General features: G+C 37.5%; 1 protein-coding gene across 1 annotated transcript in view; it reads left to right on the forward strand.

The window, feature by feature from the left end:
• The window catches only part of RDX (radixin), a 69,456-nt gene extending 54,011 nt beyond the window's left edge, over positions 1-15,445 (forward strand). The window contains exons 10-14 of the mRNA XM_079787758.1: positions 969-1,099; positions 6,376-6,536; positions 7,228-7,320; positions 11,492-11,734; positions 12,943-15,445. Of these exons, the coding sequence (XP_079643884.1) occupies positions 969-1,099; positions 6,376-6,536; positions 7,228-7,320; positions 11,492-11,734; positions 12,943-13,107 (793 nt within the window). The 3' untranslated portion in view covers positions 13,108-15,445. The remainder of the gene's footprint in view (positions 1-968; positions 1,100-6,375; positions 6,537-7,227; positions 7,321-11,491; positions 11,735-12,942) is intronic.
• Positions 15,446-15,780: the final 335 nt, after the last annotated feature.

The following is a 15,780-nucleotide window of genomic DNA, read 5'->3' on the forward strand; positions in this document are numbered from 1 at the left end:
TGGGCTTAGAAGTGCCTAAGAGAGACCAAGCTGTGAACCAAGACAGGCTGCTGCTAGTGCCAGGCCTGTGGCCTCATATTGAGAGGTATGGGACACACTGATGCCAGCTCTTGCTTATATGAGAGATTTGAGCAAACTTTGAAGCCTGAGCTAGGACAGACCATTCATATGGAAAAGCTGCTACAAACAGCTTGGGTGGGGCGGAGTCTCAGGGAATCACCAGGGCAGAGGGAACAGTGTGAACCAGGTGGATGGAGACTCAGATATGGCACCTGCCAGTCAGCTTTCCGACGAGGGAGATCTCTGCATAAGAACAATGATGCCTGTGAACACCTCTGTCTGGGAGAAAGCTGCCCCTGAGTTCTTGCTCGGATGCCAGACAATCCAGTTTCTTCCTATATGTCCCTGGATCCCCCACAAGTCGCTACCCCAGTGCAGGAGCTCAGAGAGAGCAAGTCCAAGTAATTCTGTGCACTGGCCCTTTAAGAGGAACTGCCTGGGACTCCATTAGCCTCTGTATCATTCAACCACAAACCTCGCTGGTTTTTACAGCCTGAAGTTACATGGGCTTCTCTTCCCAGCTCTGGAACCCTGAGCTGGGAGTCTGCCCATGGGAGGCCTCTGCAGCCAAGACATTCCTCCCAATTTAAAAAAATTCCACATGTGGGTGTCAGACCAGCCCCTTCCACGCCTGTGCACCTCCTACTAGTCTCGATGTATTTTCTTCACTTCTCTAGTTGTAGGACCTCTATTCAGCCAGCTATCAGGTTGTTTTGAATGATGGTTTTCCTGTATTTTTGTTGTGATTTTGATGTGGTTGTGGGAGGAGGCGAGTACTTTGTTTACCTACCTTGCCATCTTGGTTCTTAGATCCTGTAGTTTCTTCTTATTTGATTCACAGTACTTAGGCTTCATGTGAATATTTCTAGTTATTAATTTGTAACAAAGCAATTGCAATTCCTTTTAAGGGCGCAATTAGAGAATGAAAAGAAGAAAAGAGAAATAGCAGAAAAGGAAAAGGAAAAAATAGAACGTGAAAAGGAAGAGCTAATGGAACGTCTAAGGCAAATTGAAGAACAGACAATGAAAGCCCAGAAAGGTAAAAGTTGCTTTTTGACATTGGATTCAAAATTGTTGCTCTTTTATTAGGTATAGAATTACTTAAATAAGTATTTTCAAGTGTACTATTACTCTATATTGTAAATGACTATGCATATTAATTTGTTTCTCTTGTTCAGGGTTCCACAAACAAGGACACATTTTCAATACTTCTAGCATTTAAACAAAAGAATTTATGCAGTGCTTTATGGAAATTTAAATACCGTAAGACACCTAAGTAATTTAAGGCATTTTTAAGCTATTCTGACTGTAAACTTTTTTGGAACTCAGTCTCTAATTTTGATTTGACAAAATTCTGCAGTTCAGACTCTGACTGAGTAACTCAGTTGGTTAGAGAGTTGTCCCGATACGTCGAGATTGTGGGTTTGAGTCCCAGTCAGGGCACATACAAGAGTCAACCAATGAAAGCATAAATAAGCAGAACAACAAATCAATTGTCTTTCTAAATCAATAAATAAAAATTTAAAAAAATACTACAGTGTATAGAAAGGTTAGATTGGATTTGGAGAGAGTGGTTTTTATTAAATAACTCTAGGATTTACTACTTTCAAAACAACAAATAGTGAGGAGGACAAAAGAAAAATGGTGTTGAGCAAAATAAGATGTTTTCCTCCTTACTAAAGAGTAGTATCTCGGGGCTAATGTGAAATCTACACTTTATAAAACGAGAATTAATGCCTGCTTTCCTGACAACTCCTAGAATCAGCCATTAGTTCTGTTGGAAATAGAATAAAGATATTATTCTATTTAAGGTTTATTAAATAATAACATTAAATAAATTTTATTTTCATTCCTTACACCAGCCTCCCATAGTGGGGAGTTCTCTTGAGCAGTGCATTAGTAATTTGCAAATGGGTATCTAGAGAAGGAAGTCACAAAGATTGCTATAAATCCACAAACTGGTTGATCATTCCAATTTCTAAAGAGATTATAAATAATTTCTAAAGGAAAAAAAAATGTCTCATTAGAAGCCTCACTTCTTAGAGCTAGAAGACCTAGGAACTATTTAGTTCAAAGTCCAGAGGAAGCAGTGACTTGTTCACAGGCCACAGCATAAGGGCCTGAATTCCAGCTCCATGTTGTGTTTGCCATGTTAGGTGCTTTTTTCATTAATTAAAGCGGACATTTATGAAGTGCCTGTTTTATGCTGCATTTTAGGAATGTAAATACATAGTGTATATGAGAGTGAAGTCTGTGGTTGGCAGATATAAAAATATTAACACAGTGAGGTATGAGTGCTAAGTGCCATGTGAATCATATAAGCAATACTTTTAGAGGAAGAATGCTGTAAAAACCCTGGAATAGCCCACGTGGGGGTGGCTCAGTGGTTGAGCATCGACCTATGAACCAGGAGGTTACAGTTCGATTCCTGGTCAGGGCACATGCCTGGGTTTTGGGCTCAATTCCCAGTGTGGGGTGTACAGAAGGCAGCTGATCAGTGATTCGCTCTCATTGATGTTTCTATTTCTCTCCTTTCCTCTCTGAAATCAATAAAAATATATTTTAAAAAAACACAAAAAAATCCTGGAATATACCAAGTGTGTTTTTAAAAAAACATTTAAAGAAATGGATGATATTGGTCTGATTTTAAAGAAAAAATTGAATGGTAGCACTTTTATTTATGCAATACCTTCTCTGAGAGAACAGCTACTTAACTAAATCCTTTAATCTCATTTATTTAGGATGTATAATAAACATATTAATAATTTTCACACAGAAAAATACTCAAACACTAAGGAATATAAGGAAGATAGAACATAAGAAAGAATATAGAGCATCCTTATCAAGATAATTTCAAGTCAGTCATCTTAAGGCAAATGGCATTCATTTTTTTCCCCTAATAAAGATTTTCCAGGCTGTCCTAAAATATGTATGATTGTCTTATAAATTATGCTAAATTCTCATTCAAATGCAGTAATTCTGGCCATGTCTAAGACCTGATATTTAGTAGATAAACCCATAAAAGTTTTTTTGAGAAGAAACTTTTCTATACTTTATTATTGTCATTTTATTTTTTAAAAATTTTATGTTATATTTTATGTATTTTTTGTTAGTCCTCACTCAAGGATATTTTGTTCATTGATTTTGAGAGAGAGTGGGTGAGAGGAAAGGGGAGGGGGAGAGAGAGAAGAGAGAAACATCTATGTGAGAGAGACACATTGCTTGGTTGCCTCCCACATGCACCCTGACCTGGCTGGGGAATCCAACCTGGACTCCTCGGTGGAAGTCAACAGTTCAGATCTTCTGCTTATTTTGCAGCATGTTCCCTCTCCTCCTATTGTATTCCTAGGTGATGTATTCCCTGGGCCATTCCTCGTTGGGAGTTTTCTCTTTCTGTTTACCGTGTAAGCTATACTTTTCCTCTCATCTTCCATAGCCCTCCATTCTATTTATTTGTAATCCTTTTCTGAATAGAGAGCTTCTGAAGAGGATCTGGAGATGGGGAGTCCAAGAGGAAGATCAGTTGTTAGGATGTCTTTGCTGCAAACTTCAGTGAGCTTAAGATGTCATAACAGTTTCTGAATGTAGCTTTTTTTTTTGGGGGGGGGGGGGTCCCTACCTCTCAAGCCTGGCTTTTAAAGATGTTCTTTTCTTATCCTTTCCTCCTCGGCCATAGAAGGAGCTTCCCGTGCTCTTTACACTTGCAGTTTTGCTGATTATTTGGTGGTTATAAATATTTTATACTTTTTTGCGGGGGCAGAGTTTCAATGCATGATTCTGGTGGCTCACTGTTTTGCTAAAATAAGTTTGGTAGTGTATCTGGGTCTGTGTCTAAGAATTCATGAATTTTTAGTAGATGTTTCTCTGTGGATGGGCTTTGGATTATGAACCTAAATGTTAGAGGTAAAATGAAGTTTTTAGAAGATAGGAAAGGAGAATATCTTCATACCATAAGGTAAAGATTGGTGCATTGAGTTTTATCATTATAAAGGGGACTATGGCCCTTGGCGCCTTTTATGGGGGTTTGTAAGATGTGTGAAGATCATTTTCTACATTATTGTAACTGTTCCTCTGGACTTGGATCTTTTCCTCATGCTTTGCTTTTCCCCCCAGCTCTCCTAGTCAGTCATCGGAATTATTGTAATGTCCTTATTTGCTAACTCCATTATAATCTACTAGAAACCCGTTGCACAAAGTTTCGTGCAAAAGACCTTCCTTCACCTGGCTGCTGGCTCCAGTTTTCCGCCAGCACCAGTTTTCCTCTGGCCACCCACTGATCGGAGCGCCATTTCCTCTGGCCTCCAGCTCGATCAGCCACCCCAAGTTCCGCCACCGGCGCCTTCCGCTGGCCCCATGGGTCCTCCTGCAGTGCCAGCCGTTGGGACCGGCAGGAGGAACGGGGGGGCAGGGACTCAGGAGGAACGGGGGGGCGGGGACTCCCACCAGCCCAATCGGCCACCCAGAGTCCCACCCCCAGCCTCCCAACGGCCCAATCGTGGGCATAGCGGAGTGATGGTAATTTGCATATTACCATTTTATTAGGTAGGATATATATAAAAGCCTAAGTGACTGTTCGACCGGTAGCTATGACATGCACTGACCACCAGGGGGCAGACACTCAACGTACAGACATGGAAACATGGAACATACTGATGAATCTCAGAGGGAAGTGGGGAGGGGAAAGGGGATTCGTGCACCCGTGGGGTCCCTTGGCCTGGCCTGCGGGGATCAGGCTGAATCCGTGCACCCAACCTCTGACATCCCCCAAGGGGTCCCAGATTGCGAGAGGGCACAGGCCAGGCGAAGGGACCCCACCAGTGCACGAATCCGTGCACCAGGCCTCTAGTCCATTATAATACTGGATAATCTATGGACCTAGTCTATAGTCTGTCTTTTCAGTCCCATGTCCTGGTATGCTTGGTAATTTTGGTTGAATGCCTACCATTGTGTATGAGACTGGGCGATGTTATTTTCTTTTAGAGAGACTTTAATTTTCCTTTGCTTGGCAGAATATGTGCAGATTATCTTGATGGAGTTGAACTGGGTCTCAGGCTTTGTTAGGTTGGTCTCTCTGGTCTGTAGTCCTTTGGGGGTGCCATCTGAAAGACTGCATATTTGTGAGGGTCTTTCTATCTGAACTCCAACCTTTGATTCCACAGTTGCAAGAGAGTGATGATCTCTTTGCTCAGCTGTTTAGCCTTACAGCTGCCTTTTCCTTGTTTAGCAGTGTCTTGGCCATATGTGTATATTTTAGGAGTTGACAAACATCTTGAGGGAAGTAGCAAGCAGATTTGGGGACTTTTCTATTCACTCCTCTTCAGGATCTTGGCATCCCCAAAGTCTAAATGAAATCTGTCTTCTCAGCCTGGTAGATCCCTGCTGGCCTCCTGCTCTGTGTTCTGCTCCCCTCTATCACTGTTCCACTCTACTAGGAAAAGGGCAAAGGAAGGGATAAATGGTGATGGAAGGAGACTTGATACACAATACAAGTCCACTCCCCCTAGCCGCCCAGGGCCACCCAAGGCTCAGGTAACCAGGGCCAGCTGAGGCTTGCGCTGCCGGCAGTGGCAGCAGTAGAGGTGTGATGGGGCGTCGCCTTCCCCTGATTGCCGGGTCGCCTCCCACCCCTGAGGGTTCCTGGACTGTGAGAGGGGGCCGGCCGGGCTGAGGGACCCCCCCTCCAGTACATGAATTTTCATGCACCGGGCCTCAAGTATATAGATAATGTAGTATAGAATTGTACACGTGACACCTATATGGTTTTATTAACCAATGGCACCCAATAAATTAAAAGTTGAAAGAAAAGCTTTGGAAAGATTATTATTATTATTTGGGTTAATTCTCACCTGAGGATATTTTTCCATTGATTTTTAGAGAGAGTGGAAGGGAGAGGGAGAGACAGAAAGAAACATTGATGTGAGAGAGACACATCAATTGGTTGCCTCCCGCACGCACCCCAACCAGGGCCGGGTATCCTGCAACGGAGGTACATGCCCTTGACCTGGGACCCTTCAGTCCACAGGCCAACGCTCTGTCCACTGAGCCAAACCAGCTAGGGCTGGAAAGACTATTTTTTAAAAAACAGTTGTGCAGGTTTTCATTTCTTGGTTACAATTTTTAAATTGTAATGTAGATTTTTTTAAAAATTACTAGTCTTCTTGGTAAGTTAAAAATGAAGTATATGTTCATTTGCAGGTGTGCTAATTTTTAAAAAATTATACAGATTAGATTCCTTGCTACTATTTTGACTTCTTTTGATAATGAGTATAATTGGAATTAACTGTTGTTGGGGGTGGGGCTTGTATATATTTACAGAACTAGAAGAACAGACTCGAAAAGCTCTGGAATTAGACCAGGAACGAAAACGAGCAAAAGAAGAGGCAGAAAGGCTTGAAAAGGAGCGTCGAGCTGCTGAGGAGGCCAAGTCAGCTATAGCAAAACAAGCTGCGGACCAGATGAAGAATCAAGAGCAGCTGGTAAGAAGCCTTAGCTCTATCTTAGAGAAAAAGAAAAAAGCAGGGAGTTAACCTTGTAAAACTAAGTATATTATTACGGCTTCTGGAAAGCAAACTAAAGATATAAGTAACTTAATAACAAAGGGTGGAAATAAACGTACAAATGAAACAGAATAAAATACAAATGAAGCCTGTTGCTAACAAAATATTCTGATTCACCTTAAACTTCACATAAGCCACTGGCATGTTTTGCTTTAGATAAATTGACAATATATTTTAGTTCCTATAAGATAACTGAAGGCCATATTGATTGAGTTTTTGTTTAGTGGACTTCAAATAATAAGGAATAGGCATGACACTTAGAAGATCATGGTTTTGAATAAATACAATTTTTTCTTTTATAGGCTTTAGCAAATACTTTATTGATGAAAGTTAAAAAATAGCTCCTAAGTTGCACATTTTGAATTCCTGGTCCTGAAACATGAATAAGTTCTTGTCTGTAGAATAATAAAAATTCTTTCACTTTTCTCCTTATTAGATCTACTGTGAATAAGATATTTATGAACTTAAAAGAAATAATTACCTTTTTTTAAATGGAAGACTAGGAAAACATAAAACAGCCCAATCATGTTCATATAAGCTTTGTTGACTTAATATGAATTATTGAAAATATATTGTTTTTTAGTTTGCGTAATTATATTGTTTATTTTAGGCAGCAGAACTTGCTGAATTCACTGCCAGGATTACACTTCTAGAAGTAGCCAAGAAGAAAAAGGAAGAGGAAGCTAATGAGTGGCAACAAAAAGTAATCATTTATTTGTTCATTACTATCATTTATTGAATACTTACTTTTACCTAGCAATCTACTGATTTTATAGAGATGAATAATAGGATACTGTTACAATTTAGAGGGGAAAGATACCTGTGTGTATTGTAGTAAATATTAATCTATTGTTGTAAGCTGAGTACTATGGAAACACAGGAGCGGTGAATGAGGCAGGTGTTGAGGAAACATAAGTTTAAGCTGGGTCTTGAATAATAAACTCAATTTTGGGGTGGAAAAGATTGGGAATGGTTAGAGGACTGAAGAGGAAGTCATTCCAGACAGAGGGAAATGAATGAGTGTAAGAAGGATGAAAGCACACAACAGATTTGAGGATAGCCAGTGAGCAAGCAACTCAGACAATTTGGGAGAGGTGGCTGGAAATTAAGTTGTGAAATTTATATAAATGCCCTGCTAAGGCAAGATGATGGGGAATATTTGTAGATGTTGGATTCCAAAGATTTTAAAACAGGATTGTAACACGATCAAGTATCCTATATAATAAGAGAGGAATATGCTAATTATCCGTTACACCATAACGTCATGACCAATCTACAAGTGGTGGAGAGCTGCAGGAGGGCGGGGCAGCGGGCTGAGAGCTACAGGAGGGCAGGACAGCAGGTGGAGAGCTACAGGAGGGCGAGGCAGCGAGCTAGGAGCAGGGAGAGCTACAGGAGGGCGGGGCAGCGGGCAGAGAGCTACAGGAGGGCGAGGCAGTGAGCTAGGAGCAGGGAGAGCTACCAGCAGCTGTGGGCAGGTGGTCACCTGAGGCAAGCAGCGGCGAGCTACTTGTGCATGGATCGTGCGCGGGGCTACTAGTACTTTTATGAAATTAAGTTGGCAGTCAGTGTGAAGGATGGATTGAGATAGTGAGTAGGATTACTATAGAACTAAAGACCCAAACTAAGGATGTGGCCATGAGAATAAAGAGGAACAGGAATTGTGAGAGACGTTTTGTGGTGGATTCAAAAGGGCATGGCAACCAGATGATTGGTTATAAAGTGGAATTAGAGGAATGCAGTGAAGATGATACTGAGATTTTTTTTTGGGGGGGGGGGCGGAATTTGTTTGAAACCACTATTGTCTGAAATTGCACAAAAGTGAAAACTAATGCTATAGTTGGAGGAGTGGGAAATATAAGATGATGAGAGCTTAATTCAAACTTTAGATAACATTAATTCTTAAATGTATACTTATATGACTTTTCTGCAATAAAATGAATATGGTTTTCTTCATTCTTATATTTTCTTTGTAGCAGTTTAAATTTCATAGGAAAGTTTTTCATATATTAAGAATTATGTATATATGTATATATAATTGTACAAAAGGAATAAAACTCTTAACCTACCTGTTACACTTTTTTATTAGAATTTTATAGAAACACATAAACTTAAAAAATAATATCCCGGGGCATAGGTGTGTCACACATATATGTTCAGAGTGAGGTCATACTTTATAGACTATTTTATTTTAGTCAGTTTTCATCTCATCTAATATTAGACTATTCAAAAAATTTTTTTAATTTATTTGTAATTTACATTATATTAGTTTTAGATATACAACATAAAAATTCATATTTGTATACATTGTGAGATGATCACCACAATAAGCTACCATACATAGCTACAAATTTTTTCCTTTGTAATAAAAACTTTTAAGTTAACTCTCTTAGCGACTTTCACATATGCAGAACAGTATTATTAACTACAGTTGTCATGCTGTACATTACATCCCGTGACTTATTTTATAGTTGGGAGTTTGTACTCTTTGTCATATTTTGCCCAACTCTGCCTCTAGTAACCACTAGTCTGTTCTCTGTATTCATAAGCTCAGTGTTTTTTTTCTTGTTTATTTTTTTTCTTTATTTACTGCATTATGTTCCATCACCATCTATCTCCCCCTGAACCTTCCACAAATTGGTGAGATCATATGATATTTGTCTTTCTCTGTCTGACTTATTTCTCTTGGCATAATGCCCTCAAGGTCCATCCATGATGTTACAAGTGGCAAGATTTCCTTCTTTTTTTATGACTGAAGAATATTCCATTCTCTGTGTGTGTGCAGCTACACACACACACACACACACACTCCACATTTTCTTTAATCCTTTATTCATCAATGGACACTCAGGTTGCTTTCTTATCTTGGCTACTCTTAATAATGCCGCAGTGCATATGAGGATGCACATCTCTTTTCAGGTTAATGTTTTTGTTTCCTTTGGATAAATATCCAGAAGTAGAATTGATGGGTCATATGGTCGTTTTATTTTTAATTTTTTGAACAATCTCCATACTGGTTTCCATAGTGGAGGCACCAATTTACAAGTCCCATCAACAGTACATACACAAGGATACTTTTCCCCCCACATCTTGACCAACACTTAACTATTTCTTTTTTTATAATAGCCATTCTAACTGGTGTGAGGTACTATCTCACTGTGGTTCCATGTTCATTTCCCTTCTGATTAGTGATGTTGAGCATCTTTTCATGTACCTATTAGTCATCTCTATGTCTTTGGGGAAAATGTCTATTCAATTCTCTGCCCATTTTTAAATTAAATTGTTTGCTGTTTTAAACTATTGAGTTGCATGAGTTTTTAATATGTTTTGGGAATTAACCCCTTACCAGGTACGTAATTTGTAAATACTATCTCCCATTTGGTAGGTTGTCCTATTGTTTTGTTGATGGTTTCCTCTGCTGTGCAGAAGCTTTTTAGTTCAATATAGTTCCACTTGTTTATTTTTATTTTTGTTGTCTTTGCTTTTGGTATCAAATCCAAAAAATTCTCACCGAAACCAATGTCAAGGAAGCTTGTTGCCTATGATTTCTTCTAGGAGTTTTATGTCTTCAATTTAAATCTTTGAGTTGATTTTTGTGTATGGTGTAACATAGTGGTCCAGTTTCCTTCTTTTGCATGTGGCTGTCCAATTTTTCTAACACCTTTTATTGAAGGATTGTCCTTTTTAAAAATACATATATTTTTATTGATTTCAGGGAGGAACAGAGAGGGGGAGAGAGAGAAATCAATGATAAGAGAAAATCATCGATTGGCTGCCTCCTTCACACACCCCACTGGGAATCAAGCCTGCAACCTGAGCATGTGCCCTGACTGGGAATTGAACCCTGAGCTCCTGGTTCATAGGTTGACACTCAACCACTGAGCCACACTGGCCTGACTTGTCCTTTCTTCATTGCATATTCTTGTCTGCTTTATCATCAATTAATTGAACATATTTGTGTGGATTTATTTCTGGGCAGACTATATTCAAAATTGACCCAAAAGGTATTTTATAGTTAATTTACCAGTGTCCAAAGTACGACTTTGCATTGCATCTGTTTGCTCTGAGTCTGTTTTTAAGTAGGACAGTTCTTTTTATGATATCGAATTATTGCAAGCACCCAGATTTTCCTCCTTTTGTATTTGACCAGTTGCTTTTTCATGGTGTCATTCATTTTGTCCTTTTATTATCAATATTTCCTGTAAAGTGGAAGATAGACCTAAAAGCTTAAAGGACTCAAGTTAAAAGTTTTTGGCTATGATGTCTCATAGGTGAGATTTTCATATAATTTATTATCCAAATTAGAATATTTTTGAAAGTGAAAGGGAGGGGGTGTTATTAATAATTACTCCAAAACAACAGTGTAAAGCAGAACTTTTCAAGCAGACCAGCACATTATGATCACTCAAGTAACTGGTGATGGTGGATACTTCCTGTTGCATCATATCAGATGATAATATCTAGTTAACTCACCATTAAGGATTTTAATTGATTATTTGGATTAGAGTAATAACAGCTTGATTCCTTCATTGGTTACAATTTCCCCCTTGTGGCTAAAGAAAGAAAAATGTAACCTATTAAGTGTGGCATTCTTTGGTATTATACTAATATCCATTTCTCATCAACCATTTACAAAACAATTTTAGCAGCAATAATCCTTGCCAGAGTCAATAATTTTATTAGGGTTTCCAAAGTAACATTTTTAAAAATTCTGTCACTTCTACCTGATGGTATTCTTCACTAAAAATAGAATTTTCATCAATAGGGCCTATTTTCATGATTTGAAAAATAGTTTCTGTTAGGAAGATTTACTTGATTTTTTTAAGTTACTGATTTTTAAAGTTGCCGACATACTTATTTTTATTTTTATTCAGGCTTATGCAGCCCAGGAGGACTTGGAAAAGACCAAAGAAGAGTTAAAAAATGTGATGTCTGGCCCCCCTCCACCTCCACCACCACCAGTCATTCCTCCAACAGAAAATGAACATGATGAACATGATGAGAATAATGCTGAAGCTAGTGCTGAATTATCAAGTGATGGGGTAATGAACCATAGAAGTGAGGAGGAACGTGTAACAGAAACACAGAAAAATGAGCGTGTTAAGAAGCAACTGCAGGTATTTAAAATTTGCAGTTGTATACATATTTAAAATATAGTTTTCATTTTCCTCATTTATCAAGACAAAGTTACTAAAAAGGAATATTTGATTTTTGGAAGCTTTAACACTAGCTGGCCTTGTGATTAGTTTGTGGGTGCTTGGCCTACAGGCACATCAATCATTTCTTTGGTTATATGACTCCATTAGCAAATGTTTGTTACCTTGTGTGATCAGCCCTTAACTAGTAAGTTATTCTTTTTTTTTTTTTAATATATTTTTTATTAAAAGAGGAATGAGGAAGAGGAAGGGAGAGAGAGAAAAATCAGTGATGACAGAGAATCATTGATCGGCTGCCTCCTCCACACAGTGGGGATCAAGCCCGTAAACGGGGCATGTGCCCTGACTGGGAATCGTGACCTTCTGGTTCATAGGTTGATGCTCATCCACTGAGCCATGCCAGCCAGGCAGTCATTCTAGGTTTACCCATGTTTAAAGACAGAAAATATTTAATGCTGTGTTTTAAAAACAAATGAATTTAATTTTTAAACGAAGTATACTAGTATATTAAAAAGCAGTAATGTAATAGATTACCTGTATGGCATTATATAATCTGAATTATTTACTTGCTGATCTAATCATAATTACATCAAAATAGGATATTTTAATATTTCTAGGCTTTTTTCTTATTAAGTTCTCTAATTTTTTAATTGGTGAAATCTTCAGATATTAAAAAAAAATAGGGTGATTATTGTAATAAATATATTAAGATTTTTGGAGAAAGCTTCTCATGGTATAGATTTTACACCTTAGAGTAACATTGTTTTGTAATGGCTACATTAAATCTTTTGGTAGTCATTTCAAGTATTGTGGGAAAGTTATGGAAATTTAGATTAACACACAAAATCATAATGGTTAATGGGTGTAAAAATGGAAGGCCATGTGTATTCTTCCCTAACTACGGTCCCCATGATTACTAAAAGTAAAACAAACTTAAGGACTTTAAACCTTTTGCACTCGGATGTCGAGTGTGACTCGAAACCGTTAGCATTAGAATAAAGGAATTGAGAAAAAAGCAAGCGAGTGCAAAGGGTTAAAGGTTTCACAATTGAATGCTAAATGTACTAAAAAGCAGATTTCTTATGTGTATATTGTCTTTAAGCCTTTTTCTTAAGTTTTTAAAAATCTAAGAAAAATAATCTTCATACTTTTTAATTTTTTAAACATAGGCATTAAGTTCAGAATTAGCCCAAGCGAGAGATGAAACTAAGAAAACACAAAATGATGTTCTTCATGCTGAGAATGTTAAAGCAGGCCGTGATAAGTACAAGACTCTGCGACAAATTCGACAAGGCAATACAAAGCAACGTATTGATGAGTTTGAAGCAATGTGAGAGCTGTTATTTTGCATACATGTTCTTCATAAGCTGAACCACCAACAGAGAAAAGCAGGCCTTTGCAGATGTGATGGAATGCATCCCACCTTGCCAAAGCACTTATCCCAGTTTGACTGTGGTGGCTAAAAGACATATTTGAGGGGAGCTCTTCAGCATTAAGGCAGTGTGACATCATGCTTGGTTTTCTTTTTCTTTTGAGCCAGGGACTGGAGAACAGTGTTCCATCATCTCCTTTCATATTTTGCATTTTCCATTTTTTTTTCTGTTGAAGGTTAACACTAATTATCATGTCTGACAAATGTGTAGGTGTGATTTAAGCACTGTGTACATTTCAAAGGATGATGGTGATTTACTGAATGATTAGGTTGTTGTTCCCTTGCCCCTTTCAAATTTTACCTGCATGTAGTTCCCCATTCTTTTTCATTATGTTTTCTCAGTGTGCCCTTCTCATATCTTGCCATGCCCATAGCCATAATTCTGCCACCATACAGATCATTGGCAGTGTTTAAAATGAGGGTAGGTCACAGGTACACAGTTTTTGAACATTGTGTACAAGATGGCTGTGAATTATGAAAGGACAAGAAAGTTTAGTGTGCAACTGGTGGTTAATTTTTTTAAATCCCAATTTTATTACGTTATTGGGTATTTGATACTTACAGTCATCTTTGACAGCTGAATTGATTGGTGTTTCATTTTCTGTCATCCTTTGGTTCTCTTTGCCTACCAATTCACAAAGGTGTAGATAGCAGGTAGTAGTGCCCTAGGAGAGTGTATTGGTGAAATACTACCTGCAAATAACAGTTGTCTGATTTAAAAAGTTTTGCTCTCTCATAGGTTAGTTTAAACAGACATTTACTAAAAGAAAACACGCATTTGTTGGTAATTGATTATAATCATTAAAAACTTTGGGCCTTCCTGAAAGGGCAGCATATGCAAACACCAGTCCCCTGAGGCGACAGTGACACTACCTCACTACTGCACCTGCAATGACTGGTTGTTCAAGCTAATGTTTTATAAGCATAGTAGTACTTTCAGTCATGAACAACTATGTTTGAGATTTCTTTTTCCTTCAGAATATCTTAGAATGCTAAATTTTTAGCTGCCTTTTTGTTGAGCTGAATTGTGGGACTCTGAATTGTATTAAAATTGTAAGCTCTCACTGGTATACAATCTCCCTGGAGAGGTGTTGTATGTCTGAAGAAGGTGTGTGTGTGTGTGTGTGTGTAAGAGAGATGTTGCCTTGTACCATCTGAAGAGTTTCTGTACCTTCATTTCTTGATATAATTGTTACATGATCATTTTAGCATATTTGGTTCCTAAATCATTATGCTTTTTCCCCCCAGTTTCTAATTAAGAGTACTTAAATTTGGTTTGTGAATCCTGTTTTAGAAATTATGATTTTAGGCAATACTAAGTTCAATTATGTCTTAAGAAGAAATCTTTCCAGTTTGAAAGATGTTCTAATATTCACATGTTCTAACATTTTCTTTATTGTGTAAACATCTGGATTTGGAAATAAGGAAAGCCTTTTTTTCTCTGTGTGGTTCAGCTACTTTTTATTTGGTATTATGCATTCAAATTGACATTTATCTATTAGAATTGCCATTTTATTAAGACATTTTCATGCACAGTAGATTCAAGTTGTGTCTGAAAATATCTCTTGTGCTTTTTTGATTTTGCTGACTTTAAAAGGATTAATCTGGGCAGACATTATGAAAAGGAAAGGTAGCATTTAATATATTTTTTGGACTTTGTAGGACAAAATATAACTGGTTAACCTTGAAGTGACTGTTGTACAGTGGTTGTGCACATGCTTCAAAACGCTGTGGAGGAAAGTGTTTCTACTTTCAGCACATAGAGGAAGGCATGGTGAACCTTCTGGCCATGCTTCTCCAAAACATTAAAGCAATTGCCATGACAGGGGAAAACGTGGATTTTTATTAATTTTTTTCATTTTGAATATTGTGCACTACCATTGCTACATGAGTTTGATATCAGTGTTGAAAAATTACCAGTTATATTGGCTGTTTATAATCTATTTGTAGATTAGGATTAAAATGGAGTTAATCCATTTTTAAAGCTGTGTGAATTTTTCTAAACAGGAAAAACTATTTGCGATATGGATTTTCATAGTGATTAAACCAATTATAACTTTTATTATTAGCAATTGAGAGCACATGTTCATATAGCAATGTAAAATTATATTAATGAGTATTCGGTAAATTTCATCAGGCTTTTACCAATAGCATAATTTTGTGTTGTACAATTAAGTTACAGTTACATCTATAATTTTGGATAACATTCATTGGTTAACAATAAAGTGACAAAAGCTCATGCCTTTAAGGTCCACTGTTGTTATTTAACATGGATTTTGTTTTTGTATATTTCCTGAAAATTATAATCTCATCTTAAAAATGAAAAGTGGTTAGGAAAAATGTCAAAAACCTCATGGAGTTATTCTTTCCCCTAAATTATACCTATTCTAATATGGAAACAATAGTGCTTATTAATTCTGTGGAAAAATTAAATTGATAGATTCTTTTGATAACAGAAATCAGGATTTTAGCTAAGTGTAAAAATAGGAAAAGCCAAATGTCTACTCAGTTATTTATTTAAAATATTTAAAAAATATATTTTTATTGATTTCAGAGAGGAAGGGAGAAGGAGAGA

The sequence above is a fragment of the Cnephaeus nilssonii genome (assembly GCF_951640355.1).
Source record: "Cnephaeus nilssonii genome assembly, chromosome: 13".
Lineage (NCBI taxonomy): Eukaryota > Metazoa > Chordata > Mammalia > Chiroptera > Vespertilionidae > Cnephaeus > Cnephaeus nilssonii.